Here is a 17,773-nt window from a genome sequence, read left to right on the forward strand (position 1 = left end):
TAAAGGACGGCTCAGACGGCGTTCGTAAAGTTCGTAAAGTCGTTCACAAAGTTCGTAAAGTTACTCCAATAGCCTTCCGTTAACCTTTACGTGAGCAAACATTAAAGTTAATCTTTCGTTAACTTTTTTCGTAAAGTTCATAAAGTTGACCAATAGGGAAAGAGTTCCAGAGCAAAACTTTTAAACAAATTGGAAATGTGGAATCAGGAAACTGAAGATATGCTGATTTTTCTAGTCTGAGAACGATTCAAACCTTTTTTTTATCAGGCCACTCAAATATAAACTGATTTTCTACCATTTCAATTTAGTATGAATTTTTTAATGCTATTAACTAAAAATAGAACTTTGCTGTTGACAGTTCAAGACAGTCTATATTCTTGTAGTCTAATATTTTGCACTAAATATCTAAGGTGCTGAATTCATACACCCAACTACTGTGGCACCACTGTCAACTTAACAAGAAAATAGGAAAAACCAGGGAATCTTGATATGCTTGATCCTGAAAACAGAATATGTAACAAGCCCTTATGACCTATTAAACTATACTCACACCCCAAGCTCCTTATTTCTTCAAGACTTTTTCTCCAAAATATGAAATGCTTCAGAAATTTGAATAGTTTGCTGCTGAAAACGCACATAAAGTACAAGGCTCATGTGAGCGGTGAAAACTTTACGAAAACACACTTTGCGAACGACTTTACGAACTTTACGAGCGCCATCTGAACCGTCCCTAGGATTTCTCGATTAAGAATGAGGTTTGCAGAAGCGTTTGCTAGCGTCTCTTGTTTACAGAAATCTACATTTTTGTAGATAGGAGCTTGAAACTCCTACGGTAGGGTAAACCTCTACAGTAGGCTTCTCTTATACGCTGAATTTAATGGTTTGATTTTCGTTAAGATTCCATGGCGTGTAAGGGGTGTTTTTTAAAAATAGGTTCCCCCTATTTTCTAAAATAAGGCAAATTTTCATAGGCTCTTAACTTTTGATGGGTAAGACTAAAGTTGATCAAACTTGTATATTTAAAATCCGCAAAAAAATGCAATTCTTTTGATGCAACTATTGGTATAAAAAATTCCATTTTTTAGAGTTTCGGTTACTATTGAGCCGGGTCGCTCCTTACTAAAGTTCGTTACCACCACGAACTGCTCGATGTGATTGAGCAAACATTGCGTTGTCAAGAAAATCCATCGAAGGCACATGATATAGTTAAGCAGACAAAATATAGTAATGATGATATAGCTATAATGAAATATTCGTCAGTTCTTCGCTGTCATTCCCAAGGGTTCTATCTAACATTTTCAAACATTTGAGATAGTTTTCAAAAAAGTTTTTTTTAAACCCCGTCTTGATTGAAATCATTCACCCGGTCAGTAGCAGGACCAGCTTTGCTTGGACAGCCAATCATAGCCCTCAAAATTTTTGTAGGCCGTCCAGTTATACTGGCTGTTCAAAAATGATCTACCTGCAAAAAAATGCTGCTGGCAGAGTCAATGATTTTAATGAAGACGAGGCTGCCCTGAAAGAAGTATCAGCAGGACGATGTATATCATAAAGGATAAAATGTCAATGAATGTTAGTTTTGAACAGACATTGTCCTCCTTTTGTTCCTCCTTTTGAACAGACATTGTCCTCCTGTTCCTCCTCTTGAACAGACATTGTCCTCCTTTTGTTCCTCCTTTTGAACAGACATTGTCCACCTTTTGTTCCTCCTTTTGAACAGACATTGTCCTCCTTTTGTTCCTCCTTTTGAACAGACATTGTCCTCCTGTTCCTCCTATTGAGTACAGTGTCGCACCGTGTTCTTAGCATTTAGCTAAGATTTGTGAGAATTTTAGATGCAACGATTTGGCGTAACTGTGACAATTTTTGTAATAAACATTTATTTGCTATATAGAGATCTTTTCGGTTGAATTTTCTCTACATCAAATTGTAGAAGAAATAATTCTGATCAATAAAACCTGTGGATTAAAAGCATGTTCAGTTATTTCTCCAAGGCAACAGCAATTAAAAGCTTATGAACAGCAAAAAAGAGTATATTAATGAAGCCTTTCATAGGCAAAAAGATTTTATCATTATAAATAACACTTAGAATTAATGCTTAAATAAAAAAAGTTGTACCCAAAAATTTGAGGTGTCTTACCCCGCTCCGAAACCCTTCTCTTCATCTATGGGCCGGGGTTGAGCCTTTTCAGTTTGTTCGTGTTTATTCAAATGCATAAGGCTTTGCGCATTAAAATTTTACGACCAAACAATTTAAAAGGTTGTGCGCAAATAAAGCTTTTGGAATTGCAAAATGGTTGTATTTGCTACATTCTAAGAACATTTCAGTAAAGAGCGAGCAACACTTCAGTTTGAGCACCCAGGTGATTCAGCTCATATGTGCTGTGCTCTTAGGTGCGGCTGCTAACTACTTCTTCCCAACATTTGTTAATTTCACTACAACTAAAGACTCCATACGTGGAAATTTAGTGTAAATTTAGCTGATTTTTAGCGGAAATTTAGCTGAAGGATTTAGAGGGTGCTTATCCCCTCTTATTTAGGATAGTATCACATTTCAACAACACTTTGTACTCTTATGTGTTCTTTACTTGTTCTTTTTAAAATTTATATACATTTTAATTTTTTATTGAAAGTTGTCTTATTGACTTAAATAAGGAACGCACCAATTAACAGAAGCACACCTTTTGGAGCTGGTAGATTCTTATAGAACCTTTTGATACCCGCTAATGCATCTACTCTGATATCAAGATACCTTGACTGTCTATTACATAGTTTTTAGTTTTGTGACATTTTGCTTGATTCTGGTCGAAATTGGCAAAAGAGCCGAGAAGAGCCTTGCTTTTATTTGTCGATGAATTTGACCTTAGAAAAACAACTTTTTTTCCTTAGGTGTAACTTGTGTCATAAATTAATTTGTATATAAGGCTAAAAATAATAGCACACATTTTCTTTTTAAATCAAACAAAAACAACGAAAACAAAGTTTCGTAACATGAATAAAAGAAGTCCCATAAAAATTTATAGAAAAAATTCAAAATATGAAGCATGTACCCCTCCCTCTCCTAATAGTAACCATCAGAAGAATGTTTCGAATAGCGATTTATAAGTTACATGTTTCGTTTTAGTTATATAATGTTCAAATAACGGTTTGAATGTCACCATCGATTCTTCTTAACCTTTCATACGAATAATTACTTAGTTCTTTATAAGTACATTCGATTTTTAGCGTGTTTATTGGCTGTATAATTTTGTATTTTGATCCTGCCTTATTTAAATCTTTACATTACTTATGGTTGTAACCTACGTTTATGATGTCTTTCATCATATTGTCTACAAAAATGCAGTTTTATATTAACAAAATTGATTTTATATTAAATATTATGTTTTGCTAATCAAACAGCTCGTGGTAACGAACTGTAGTAAGGAGCGACTCGGCTCAATAGTAACCGAAACTCTAAAAAATGGAGTTTTGATACCAATAATTACATCAAAAGAATCTCATTCTAATGCTGATTTTAAATATTTAAGTTTCATCAAGATCAGTTATACCTATCAAAAGTTACGAGCCTTAGAAAATTTGCCTCATTTTAGAAAATAGGGGGAAACACCCCCTAAAAGTCATACAATCTTAACAAAATCACACCATCAGATTCAGCGTATCAGAGAACCTTATTGTAGAAGTTTCAAGCTCCTATCTACAAAAATGTGGAATTTCGCATTTTTTGCCATTAGACAGATCACGGATGCGTGTTTATTTGTTTTTTTTTTTGTTTTTTTTTTTTTTTTTTTTTTGTTTTCCCAGGGGTGATCGTATCGACTGATGGTCCTAGAACGTCACGAAAGAGCTCATTCTAACGGAAATTAAAAGTTCTAGTGCCTTTTTAAGCACTTATTTGGTCCCTTTTTAAGTGACCAAAAAATTGGAGGGCACCTCGGCCCCCTCCCAAGCTCATTTTTTCACAAAAGTCATCGGATCCAAATTCTGAGATAGCCATTTTATTCATCATAGTGAAAAAACCTATTAACTATGTCTTTAGGGACGACTTATTCCCCTGCAGCCCCCATGGGAGGGGCTGCAAGTTACAAACTTTGACCTGTGTTTACATATAGTAATGCTTACTGGGAAGTGTACAGACGTTTTCAGGGGGATTTTTTTGGTTTGGGGAGGAGAGTTTAAGGGGGGGTACGTGGGAGGATATTTCCATGGAGAAACTTCTCATGGCGGAAGAGAATTTCAATAAAGGGACGCAGGATTTTCTAGCATTATTTGAAAAAAACAAGGAAACAAAAACATGAAAAGTTTTTTCCACTGAAAGTAAGAAGCAGCATTAAAACTTAAAATTATTACGCATATGTAGGGTTTACCTCCTCGTTATACCTCACTCTTTACGCCAAAGTATTTTTAGTAATTTCTACTATTTATTCTACGGCCTTTGTGATTCAGAGGTCATTCTTAAGGAATTGGGACAAGATTTCAGCTTTAGTGTAAAGAGCGAGGTACCGACGACGGTTGAACCCCCTCATAAACGCAATAAAAGCATAAGAATATAGAAGTTCGTTACTTAAGTTAATTCGTAAGTTACGTATATTTTTCACCAATGAAAACGTTTGTAAGAAATTAAAGGTTCTAGTTACTTTTTTAAGTAATCCAAAAATTGGAGGGCAACTAGGCCTCCTCCCTCGCTCCTTTTTCTAAAAATCTTCCGATTAATTGCAATTAATTAATATGCAAATTTCGTTTTAATTATTTATGTGCGGAGAGCCAAGATCAAAACATACATTAATTCAGAAACGTCCAGAAATTAAATATAAAAAAAAGTTTTTTTAAATGAAAGTAAGGAGCAACATTAAAACTTAAAACGAACAGAAATTACTCCGTATATGAAAGGGGCTTTTCCTCCTCAGCGTCTCGCTCTTTACGCTAAAGTTACTTACTGTTTAAAAAAATAGAGTTAAGAGAAAGAGTCAAACTAGAGCGTAAAGAGCGGGGCGTTGAGGATGAAAAGCCCCTTTCATATACGGAGTAATTTCTGTTCGTTTTAAGTTTTAATGTTGCTCCTTACTTTCATTTAAAAAAACTTGTTTTTTTATTTATTATAAAAGAGAGTAGATGTAGCGATATCCTTTAACAAGAGTCATTAAATGGCTATCATGATATGGAAAAGGAGAATCAGGAAAAAAAAATTCATTCTTTTAATTGTGTGACTTATTTCATTGGTTGTGTACTTTCCAAGTATTTTTCTTTTTTTGGGGTTTTCTTTGATCATATTATTTTGTTCGCTCTAAAGAAGAGAGGTGGTTGTTCTCCCGAAATATTCAATTTCTGTGTTTTCTTAAGTATTTTCATTTCAATAATCAGTGTTTGGCTGGTGCTAGTTTCAACACCTGACCTTAATATCCTTAATATTCTTCAGTATCTCATTATTTGCTTCCCATGCAACAAAAGTGATTATCCTTGTTTTTTAAGCCAATAGATTGTCTTTGTTACCCAGTTTTTTAAGCCAATAGATTGTCAAGGGACTGTAAGTTTCATGCATAGAGTTTTCAGCCATGATGATTCCAATATTGTAGTTTTTGTTTCTATCCAATACCATTTTTAGGGGTTTGTTGCTATTTTTGTTTACTTTGGGGCCGTGTTTGTCGTTCACTAGGTAAAAGCTGCCACTCCAGCCACAAAATAGCCTGAGAAAATTTGCCTCATTTTTGAAAATAGGGAGAAACACCCCCTAAAAATAATAGAATTTTATCAAAAATCACACCATCAGATTCAACGTATCAGAGAACTCTACTGTAGAAGTTTCAAGATCCTACCTACAAAAATGTGGAATTTTGTATTTTTTGCCAGAAGACAGATTACAGATACATGCTAATTTTTTTATTTGTATTTTTTTATTCCTGTTCTCCTCAAAGACGCGCATACTAGAGGTCAGTCATTACACATTTATGCATTGAACTTTTCTAAAGCATTTGACACTGTTGTCCATTCACAAGTTTTCTGTCAATGCATCAGCTTGGTAATAACATTTCAATCATATCTGTGCTACGTTTTTGGTATTCTAATTCGTAAGTGAGATTGAGATCTAATGGCCTACTGTTTTAGAAAGTAGAGGTGAGAGAAAGAGTCAAACTTTAGCGTAAAAATCAGGGCGTTGGTGAGGGATCAGCCCCTTTCATATACGAAGTAATTTCTTTTCGTTTTAAGTTTTAATGTCGCTCCTTACTTTCAGTTAAATTTGTTTTTATTTATTTGCGTAAAGAGTCAAGAGCCAAAAGCTGAATAAGTATTCTTCGTATTTCGAGCAATTTTATAGATAAAATTTCAACAGCGCTATTACATTCAGGTTAACTGACTTGCCTTTAAAAAAATCAAAAGAAAGCTTTTCAAAGCAAAGCAAACATGAAACGTCATTCGCGCTTGAAGGGAATTTTTGAAGGGAACTAACTTCTAAGTTCTGATGAATGAAATAAATTCTTATAAGATTTATATTACTTACTGTTAACAAAATTGAACGTAAGTCTTTATCTACTCTCCTTTTAATTTCGTCTCTTTATTTGTCATTCTCCCAATTTCTTCTATTTGATTTGTATTTTTTTTTTATCACAGTTTTCATGAAGATATACTTTTCTGCAAGACTTTTGAATAAAGATTTAATGAAAGCGAAAGCCAACATGAAAAGTTTTTTTTCACTTTTTCAGAGAATTTTCCCATAGAAATTGTAATAGCCAAAATAATGTCACTTCTTCAGGAAAGTGAAAACTGTAACCCAGCAAGGGAATTCGATTTACTTTTAATTAGAAACGACACACATTTTCTATCTATTTAGGGAAAAAAGATAAACAAACAAGTCTTTGAAGTAGGATGAAAAAGATTTCTACTCTAGTACAGAATAGAGCGAAAGAAAAAAGTTTCCATTTTTTGCTTTAAATCCCTGGCTAATAGAGAGGATATTCAGGAAACTCCATAACCGTGTCAGGTGTTGAAACTGGCGACAAATCGCAAAAATATAGGAGGGGGGCAGGCTTGTTTTCTGTTTTTAAGGAGATACATATAAGGGTATACTCCAAACATAGGGGTAAAATTTTTGGTTTTCGACTATATTAATGAAAAATAAAAAATAAAATCTTTCCAAATTGGAGAGGAGATAATTGCACTCCCTGAATTATCAAAACTTATTATGATGCTTAACGAAGTATTCATAGTTACATGCTAAAGGGCATTATAGCTTATGCTACTGGCAAGATCAGCCAGGTAACACATTCACGTTACCTTCAGGCACATTAGGTATGACGCTAAGGGTATTAAGATGAAACTTATAGGGAACGTTTAGCAGTTTCAATTTAAAAAAAAACTGTATGCTAGTAGGTTTTCAAAGGAGCATATAAGCAACATAATAGGCAGCACCACTCTAAAATAACTATAAATATCATTGAAACCTATGAAGGAGCTAATTAGATTCAAAATTAACAGCTCTGGTGCCATTTTTAAAAGTAAAAAGAGACTGTAGGGCAAGCAGCCCTTATTTTATACCCATTCATTTTCCAAACGCATCCAGTCAAAATATTGTGACAATCGTTTTGCTCAGCATAATAGAACGATCCAGCAAATATGTCTTTAGAGATAGTAGGATAGCGTAAAGAGTCAAGAGAAAAAAACTGAATAAAGTACTCCTCATATTTCGAGTAATTTTACAGTTAAAATTTCATGAATGCTATTACATTCATGTTAACTAACTTGTCTTTTTATTCAAATAATAAAAAAAAAAATCAAAAGAAAGCTTTTCAAATCAAAGCAAAGATGAAACGTCATTGGCGTTTGAAGGGAATTTCTGAAGGGGAGGTGGTTTCTAAGTTCTGATTAATGAAATTTTTTATAAGATTTATATTACTTACTGTTAATAAAATTGAAAGTAAGTCTTTATCTACTCTCCTTTTAATTTCATCTCTTTATTTGTCATTCAGCCAATTTCATAAACCCATTCATTTTCCAAACGCGTAAAGTCAAAATTTTGATACAGCCGCTTTGCTCAGCATAGTAGAACAGTCCAGCACATATGTCTTTAGAACCGCCCACAATTATACAATTGACCCATTATGCTTAAAAACTAAATGTTGCTTTAGAATAAATCAAAAGACATATTGTTTATGGTTGCCAATAAGACAATTCACCAATATATCAAGGAAGATTGGGGGTATTAACTAGTTGGTTAATTTTGTCAGAATCCTGGAGGGGGGAATTGGAGCCAATTTTCCCAAATCAACTGAAAATGACAGTAAAAAATGAAAAATGGGCCATATAGTACAACCACAAGGGCAAATATTGACCTGCTCCTCTGGATGTTTAAACTATGTAGGTTAATCTTAGGTAAATCTAAGTTATATATAGTTATATATGTTATGTATAGTTATATATGTTATGTATATCAAGTTGTAAATCTAAGTTTTATCACATTTTTCTGTATCGACTAAATTTACGCTGGGGTGGAAAATTGAGGTGGAAAACTGAAGTCTGAGGGGGGAAACGAGGTGTGGAGGGAGCAGTTGCCCCTTAGTCCCATAGCAAATTATGCCCCTGGTATTGAGTTGAAACTTTTGGAGATACTTTTATTATTACTTCTGCTCTTACATTTTTAATAAATAAAAAGAGAGTGTCTCCAGGTTGTCAAAAAGCATAGTATGATCTTTAGGGAATGATATTAACTTTTTTTTCAGGTCAACTTTAGAAGCTATAAAGTAAACCAAAAAATACTGTTTGTGTCAGTTTTAAAAATTGTCAAAAGAGATTCTCCAACTTAAAAATACCAACCAATACTATGGATTCTTATAGAAAAATTGAAAAGATGTAAAACATTATTTTTTCTATGAAAAATACCTTGTCAGTGAAAACGAACAGATACTAATTTTGAATATTTTTCCACAAAATGTTTTTCAAAGAAAAGTAAAGAGCTTCCATTAAGCCAAGAATCATCAGAAATAGCTTCAAATAATCTCCCAAGCGTAAAAATGCTAGAAATCACTATCAATAATAAAATGAAACTCAAAACGAAGAGAAATTACCATAAATAACTGAGTCCAACTCAAAACGAGCAAAAATCAACATGAGAAGGGCTGGTAATCCCCATGGCATTCTCAAGACCAGATCATAGTTTGAGCTTTAATGAAAACGAAATACGATTACATTTCCAATACAAAATACGAAAACATTTTCACTTCTCTTACTTTTATAAATAAAAAATTATCAAAACCTTAAGGAATAAATATCAGTCAATTCAATTGAAATATCAGTCAATGTCAATCAAATTGATGATCCACGGTCATTTGTTTTTTTTTTGTTGTTTTTTCGAATTGTTTTTTAGGTAAGTTTTGAATTGAGGATGTACCTACATTTAAGTACCTGGGATGACTTCACCTGCATTGACCTGTATAGTCGGTGGTAGTAGTGGGTAGTAATAACCATCCTTTCTTTGATGAAGTTAAGAGTCCTTTTACTTTGTGGTTAAAAATTAAAATTAAATAATTTTCAATTTGTGGTGGAGATGGCAAAGCCTCGTTGAGTGATCTAGCCTATGGGAAACGGTTTGGATATTTTTTTTTTTATGGAGCCCAATCTGTCCCTGATCAATTTATTTCACACCTTGCTGTATCTGATATCATATCTAAGATGAACGACAGTGAGCAATCAACAATCTTTTTGTTTGAAAATTTTAATATGCTTGATGTTAAGTGGGTTGAAGGTTTATGATTCCCCCTATGAAAGAAGCCCCTCCTGTGTCACTACTAAATGCCTTACTAACAACATATTGACCCAGATTATTGACCTACGAACACGGTTCAGGCACCAGCAACAACCCTCCTTACTAGACTTAGTTGTGACAAATGACCCTGAACGAATTATTTCTACTTCCTATCATCCTGCAATGGGAAGCAGGGACCATATTTGTATCTTCACTCAGATACAGGTAAACTTCAAGAAGAAGGTAAAATTGGAAACTTCAGTAAAAAGGTGAACTTCAAATAAAATGGGAAAGTATGGTTGACAGTGGTGATATAGAAAAAGCTGGGAGGCCTTTGAGACGGTAGTAATTGCTTCAGGAAATAAACATAACCAGGTATATTAATCGCCCCTGCCAAGAACACTTCTCATCCTATTCATAGATGTCAATAGTGCTATATAGAAGAAAAAAAGAACATGTACCAAATAGGTAAAGTACACATGTAATAACCACTATGACACAGTCAAGAAATGCAGAAACAGGCTAATAAATTTGACTCGGAAGATCGTAGAAGACCACGAGAAGGTAATTGCAGCTGACGCAAAGAAGAATCCAAAGGGATTCTGGCGCCATGTCTCAGCAGCTAATCCCTCTTGACGTGATATCCCAGACCTCATTAAATAGGATGACACAATAGCCTCAGAGGCTTAAGAAAAATTGGATTTGATCAACTCTAGCTTTGGTACCAATTTCTCCACTCAGCCCATAGCAAACCCTTTACCCACTTTACCAGAGCAAGCAATCGCAGAACTAATGTACATGACCGCTACAAGTATAGAGAATTTTCTGAAAAGGGGTAAAAGACTGGATACGAGTAAAGCTGCTGGGCCGGATAACCTACGACCTAGACTATTAAAAGAATCAGCTAAAGAAGTTGCTGAGCCAGTAGCAGTGATGTTTGGATGTCACTCACTTCCAAAGTGCTCCCAAGTGACTGGAAGCAGGCCAACGTTAAACTCATCTTCAAGAAAAAAAAGGACCAAGTCAGTAATTATCGCCCTATAAGTCTTATTTCTGCTGTATGCAAGGTCTTTGAGAGCATCATAAATGACGCACTGGTCCCTCACGTTGAACGAGATCAGTCACTTTCAAAAATTCAGCATAGTTTTCGTAAAGGTCACCCAATCAATAAAAACCTCATTGAATTATATGACTTAATGACCAGATGAGAGCCTTCCGGTGGATGTCATTTTGCTTGATCAAGCAATAGCCTTTGATAAAGTACAGCATCAACTTCTTCTCCCGAAACTGGAAGAGTACGGGATGCATATAGTTGCCTGGATTGAAGCCTTTCTTACTGGAAGAACTCATGGGTATTAGTTTTTAATGCCACTGGTAAAACTGTTCATTCTGATGAAGTCCTTGTCATTAGTGGATTTCCACAGGGCACAATCCTGGGGCCCACGGTGTTTAAAATATATATTAAAGACTGTACAACTCACCTGAAAACCCTCTGACACTTCATTTTTTTATATTAGGGTTGCTTTTCAGCGTGTCAAAATGCAAAATCTTCCATTTTGGACACGACAACCCTAGACGGCCTTATCATACCGGAGATGACCTACTTGAAGCTTTAAGTGAGGAGATGGACCTGGCTGTTATTTTCGATGACAAACTGAAGTTTTAGATCCACAAAGCCACTACTCGCAAACTGCAGGAAAACGACCTCTCAAGTCAAGTTTTCTCCTCATCCCTCGCAACTACGACAAGAGGTGACACAAAGAAGCTGCATGTCCCCCGTTACCATCGACGTGAGCGCTGGCACTTCTTCTCTGTACGTGCCATCCCTGACCGGAACAGCATCTCCGAAGCCACCATCCAGTCCAAACCATAGACGCACTCAAGAAAGGAGTTGATAGGGACTGGACCAACGTAAAGTGCAGGCTAACCTGGGATGCCAAACCATAGTCTTGCCACACCACCAGCGAGATGTTCCACAGGAGATTCATCACCACCTTACCTCACTGGACATACGGTTTAAGGTATTTTTAAGGTTACAGAGCAATAAGATCTGACTCAAAGAAAGGATGAATTAGGGATGAATTCTATCAAGGAACTCCTCCTTATACAGCAAAAAATTAAGAGTTGTCAAATCTTGAAATTCTTCAAGTGATGTTTAACAAGGATTGATTAGGGCAATTGGGGGGCGATTTACAGGGGTATAGAAAACAACTTTATGGATTGGGTTTGAATCACAGACCTTGCTAAGAAATAGTTCATTTAATCAAACTTAAAAAAACTGAATCAAACTTAAAAAAAATTCAAAATTGAGAATTTTTCGAGCATTATCGTTTTTAAGCTTATATCTTGCTTAAAGACGAAGTTATGAATTGTTTTGGGTAAAATGCCAAAACCAAGAACCTACAATATTATATATTAATAATCCAAAATGTTTTTTGATCTTTAAAAGTACACTGTTGACCTAGCCAAGGTGAAAACCAAAAAAAAACAGTTCCTTGTAGAAGTTGCGTTTTGCTTATAGACATAATTAAAAATGGTTTACAATATGTTAGAAATCACAAATTTCCCAAGCCAGAAAGTTTACTACTTACTGCTGCTGCTGCTGCCAACTTCTAAGCCCAATAATAACAACAACGTATTGCACCACTATGCCACCAAAGACTGATAAAGCTCTGCACGTACCCCCAACGTAAACGATCCAAGACTTTCACTTTTTATGAAGAAACTTTACCCCGCGAAGTTCCAGTAGACTTCAAATCCGTTTTAGTGACTCTTTCTCACCCATTTAGGGACAAGGAGCTTCTCGTTTAGCTGCAGTTGATTGAGCAAAAAGCACAATCTTTAGCAATCTGCCATCCATCATTTGTAAAACACACCCTAGCCATTTGAATCACTGTTTCATTGTAATCGTAGAAAGAACGATAAAATCCCATTTTCGATAATTTTATTCTTTGATTCCAACAGGGCTGCAAAAGTAAGTAAAGATGTCCACTTCATCAATTTTTCGTTACCTAATACCACCTCACCCTGGGTTATTCTTTGTCTAAGCGACTTTATCTTCTTAGTGTTAATTAAATTTTAAAAAAAAAAACAAGTTTTTTTAACGGAAAGTAAGGAGCGGCATTAAAACTTAAAACGAACAGAAATTACTTCGTATATGAAAGGGCTGCTTCCTCATCAACACCCCGCTCTTTACGCTAAAGTTTGACTCTTTCCCTTAACTCTACTTTTTAAAAAAGTAAAAAACTTTACCATTATTACCATTATTATACCGGTTATTGCCATTGGTGTACTATAATCTGTTACTACGTTAAGAAAACTTTAAGAAAAAAAAAGCGTATATATTGCAAGAGAAAAGTTTCCCATTATAATACTAGTTCTTACCGTTAGTTGACAATTATTTGTTATCCTGCTACTGTACTTTTTGAAGGAACAAAACAAGGAGAAAAATCCAAACCACTTCCGGAAATGTTTCTATTATTTTATTGTTATCATCATTCTTGCAAACCTGTCAACATGATTTGCAAAAAAGTGAATTTTTTACAAGAGTTAATTGACTCATGTTACTGACACCATTAATTCACCTTGATCTGTTACCATACTGTCCTTAGCTTTTGACAAAAAAAAGTCTAGACTAAACCATTTACAGCATACACTTTTCCTTGTATCATTGTTGTTATTAGTCTACTAGGATTTGTTATTATATTAAGCTGAATTGTAAAAAACGGAAAGTCTAAACTACTTACAGAAGACATTTTTCCTTGTATTATCGTTACCATTAGTCTCTTCCGCGGAACAGGTAAAAAACAGAGAGCGATTTCCAATTCTCCCCTGTAAGAGTCTTTGGCATTTCCGGGAAGCAAGTCCGCACTAAGGATCTGAAATTAAGGAAATTGAGTTTACACTCTTCCTCCTAAGCTATTCTTAGAAGAAGAACTGTTCCTAAGGGCAAGTGAGTTACTAAATATAAATGGTTCGTGACTTTTTAAATTAACAAAAGGCTATTAAAAATAGCATTAGGGACCATACCTAAAAAACAGAATTGTTTAAAGGTGGAAAATTGTTTTATAATAAATAAACAGCAGACTATCAACTGCACAGGAAAAAGACTATAGACTGAGGCCCCTTATCTAAAATTGGGCTTAAAAAGCATCTTCAAGAAAAGATTTTTCAAGGAAAAGTAAAGAGCCACTTTGAGAAACTCTGAGGATCTTGGCCTAGCAAAAGACTCACAAGACCTCCAAGCTTATCAGAAAACTAAAACCTAATTGGGCTTTTATTGCTGGCCTTTATTGCTGAAACCTATCTATGGCCTTGCTGGCCACCTTTATTGGTGGCATTTATTGCTGAAACCTATCTGTGAACAATGGGTAAATCGAACAATTTTGGGTCATTGTCCTAGGAAGTGGGGGCGAAGGTGACTCTGGAGGTGTATAAATAAGATTTTTGGACATCTTAGGGCAAAATGACTAAAACATTCAAATTTTGACCCAATATCACAGGGTTTAGAGGTTGTGGTTAGCAGAAAAGAGGACGGGATTGAAGTACGTTACCCATGAAACACTTTTAGCCAACATAAAGGCACAAAGAATTTCAATTTCCAATTGAAAGAACTATCTTCAAAGCTTCTACAAAATCTTTTCCAGACAAAGAAAACAGAGAAAAATATTTATATGGGCCTTTGTTGGGTACAATTTTCAGGAAACAACAGTTTTTCCTTCTGCATTTGAATCCTCTTAATCTTAGAACTTAAACATTTATGTTTCAAGCCAATGGGAAAGGAGTTTTTAGTCCCTTATTTGTTCAAATTTTGGGGGGCTATGAAGAGACGTGCCTCAAGTCATTTTTGGTGCACCAAGTTCCTCTTGGCTCAGGGCTCACATCTGTAATCTAAAAATTGATCAGGAATAAAGAGTTGTTGGGCCACTTATTGATATCCCCCTGTCAAAACAAAATTGGTTGATCCTTTGATTTACAAATTGATCCCTAAAAATTTGAGCCGACTGACCACCCATTCAAACAGTTCGCTGTGATGAAGCGACAAGGAGTGAAGCGTAAGGATCGACGCGGCTCAGAGTTTAGTAACCTAAACTCTAAAAAACGGGATTTTTATATCAAGAGCTATATTAATTAATCAGCTTATTATGTTGAATCCAAATAAATGAGGTTGATCAACCTTTGGGTTTCTCATAAAACACTACCAGCCTGAGAAAATTTGCCAGATTTTCAGAAAAATGGCGGAAATACCCTCTGAAAGTCAAAGAATCTTCATGAAAGTCCTACCATCAGATTTGGCGTATCAGAGAACCCAATTGAAGAGATTTCAAGCTCCTATCATCAAAAATGTGGAATTTTTTATTTATTGCCAGAAGAAAGATCATGGATGCGTTTTTAAACATTTTGCTCTTGTTTTACCCTTCCCAGGCGTAATCTTATCGAACCAATAGACCTAGAGCATCAGGAGAGGGCACATTTGTCCTAGTACCCTTTTTCATTGACAAAAAGATTGGAGGACATTTAGCACCTCCCACGTCCCTTTTTTCTCATACAATTTGGGAGATTTTTTTCATCAAAATTTGAGAACCATTTTGTTAAGCATAAAAACTATGCCTTTGGATATAACATGACCCAAAATAGCCCCTTGAGGATAGGTCTTTAATTTATAAAATTTGCCCATTGTTAACGTATAGTGTATTATTGGGAAGCATGCAGAACTTTTTTTGGGAGCGGAGGGAGTTTATACTTGGGGTGGGTTTCCAAGGAGCTAATTTTTTCATGGAAATGGGAGTTTCTGAGGGTGAACTTTCCAGAAGAAATTTTACACTGTGGGGATTTGACAGGATGCCTGTACGAAATTATTCTTATTTGTCTTCTTTCTATCTGACATACTCAATTTTGAGTATAGAGATGTTCCGGAGCAATTGTATGGGGAAATTTTCAGCGTGTTTTCATTGTCGATAAAGAATTTCCATGGAAGGGGGGATTTCCAGAGAGATCGGAAAAACAATCGGAGCTTTAAGTCTTTTTCAACTGATAGTATGCTAAGGATAATTTTTCAGGCTGAATCGTCTGCAAGCCAAAAACGAGGGGGGAGGGGAATTTGTCAGTGAGGATGGTATTGCTTGGAAAGAATTTTAAGTGGGTGTATTTTTCGTGAGAAAAGCTTTCCACGGACGATATTCCCGTGAGAGGATGAAACTTTTCTTAGAGGGCGAGACAAATTTACCGGCATTATTTGAAAAACAAATTAAATACAAAAAACAACTTTTTTCAACTGAGGGCAAGCAGAGACATTTAAACTCAAAATGAAAAGTAAATATTATGTATATGAAGGGGTCACCTCCTCCTCAATACCTTCTTCTGTGCGCTAGTACGCTAAAGCTTGACTTTTGTCCCAATCTTTAAGAACGACTCCTGAAACACAAAGGCCGTTTAATTAGAATTAAAAACCTTTTTTTAAAGTGCTGAAAAGCTTTGGCGATCAAGAGAAAGTATTCCCTTTGATATACGGAATAGTTTCGGATTGTTTTGAGTTTTAACGTCGGTCCTTATCCTCATTTCTTTCTTTTCTCTTTTCATGAAACATATTTAATCTTTTCTCATCTGTTTGAAGTGTCAAGAACAACCGAATAAATAATTTTTTTTTTCCACTTTGAAAAATGTTAAAAAAAAGATCCTACTGAGCCATTGCTGGCCCATAGGGCGGCGAGTCGACGTTTCAATTACTGAGTGTTTTTTTTTTCAGGGATAAGTAGCAAGCTTGTCGCCCAACCTTGCTGCAGCGGGGATCAAACCCGGGAACCATGTTAGGTCTTTTTAAATGTCCAAACTCCGGTTTAAAGATTTCTTTTTTTTTTTGGTTGTTTCGAAACTACAAATTTTTAGGGCAGTACAATTTTAAGCCAGTGTTACAATGTTGAAACGTTAAAATAGAAAAAAAGGCAAAACAAATTACTTGAATTATACGTTAAATTCAATTTTAATAATCTATTGATTTCCAAAGGAATTGACAAATTCAAAGAAAAGTTAAGCCTTCTTCAGCCGTTTGGTGTCATATTCTTTTTGTTCTGTATATGCATTATTTATTCTTTTAATTTGAAACCCACTATTATCAATAACTCCATAACTGCATATAGGGGTAAATTAATCACAAATTAAATACAAATAATTAATTAATCCAAACTGCAAGTTTAAATTAATATAGAAATCATACTCCTGATTTATCCCCCTTTCTTAAGATGTAATTCGTTATTTAAGTTTTTAGATTTAAGTTTAAACAAGCAGATCTAATTTTCACTCTACGTGGTACTTTAATTAATAGAGAGTTGTGCTTCTTATAAATTTTCCTGTCTAACTAGTTTTTAATCAAGGGATCTATTTTGTATAATTGATGGTTCTTTTGAATTGAATTTAATAAGCTATGTGTTATCCATGGCTTTCTGGAATTAGTCTCAACTACATCTTTGTAACGCTTTTATGAAACAAGTTTATGATAAGACTTAAGATAAGATTTGTTTTAACCAAAGTTGACTATCACAAGTCAATGACTATCACAATCACATGACTATCACAAACTAGCTATGATGACTATCGCTATGACTATCACAAACTAGTTAAAAAAGTGCATTTAATTCATAAGAAATGCCGCTTAATGATTTACACCATTCGCGAAGTTCACCACTACAAGTGGTAAAACGTTAAGGTAGGTCCAATGTGTTTTAGTTAGTTCCCCCTCCCTCGTGAAAAATACACTCCTGCAGAATATACCCCCCCCCCCCCCCGGAATAACCCGAGGAAAATATCACCCGAAAGTAAACATATCCAAAACTGGCCAATTTTGCCCTTAAAATACGGAGGAAGGTGAATAACGCTAAGAAGTTTTACAATAGAAAAAGATTGGTAATTTGTTACTGGGTTGGCGATTGGCTCAAATTTTCTAGCGACTAATCTATAAGTTGATGGATCAATTATTTTGTCGCGGAAGGGGGAGGGAATCCATAAATTGGCCAAGAACTTTGTTTTCCTGAACTTTGGAGGGGACTC

At 35.1% G+C, this 17,773-nt stretch overlaps 1 protein-coding gene across 1 annotated transcript in view; it reads right to left on the reverse strand.

Annotated features, from left to right (window-relative positions):
- Window positions 1-17,773, reverse strand: part of LOC136037378 (synaptotagmin-15-like) — a 182,953-nt gene that overhangs the window by 90,528 nt on the left and 74,652 nt on the right. Inside the window, exon 7 of the mRNA XM_065720107.1 lies at window positions 13,477-13,608. Within this exon, the coding sequence (XP_065576179.1) occupies window positions 13,477-13,608 (132 nt within the window). The remainder of the gene's footprint in view (window positions 1-13,476; window positions 13,609-17,773) is intronic.

Source organism: Artemia franciscana, chromosome 16 (genome assembly GCF_032884065.1).
Source record: "Artemia franciscana chromosome 16, ASM3288406v1, whole genome shotgun sequence".
NCBI classification, from domain to species: domain Eukaryota; kingdom Metazoa; phylum Arthropoda; class Branchiopoda; order Anostraca; family Artemiidae; genus Artemia; species Artemia franciscana.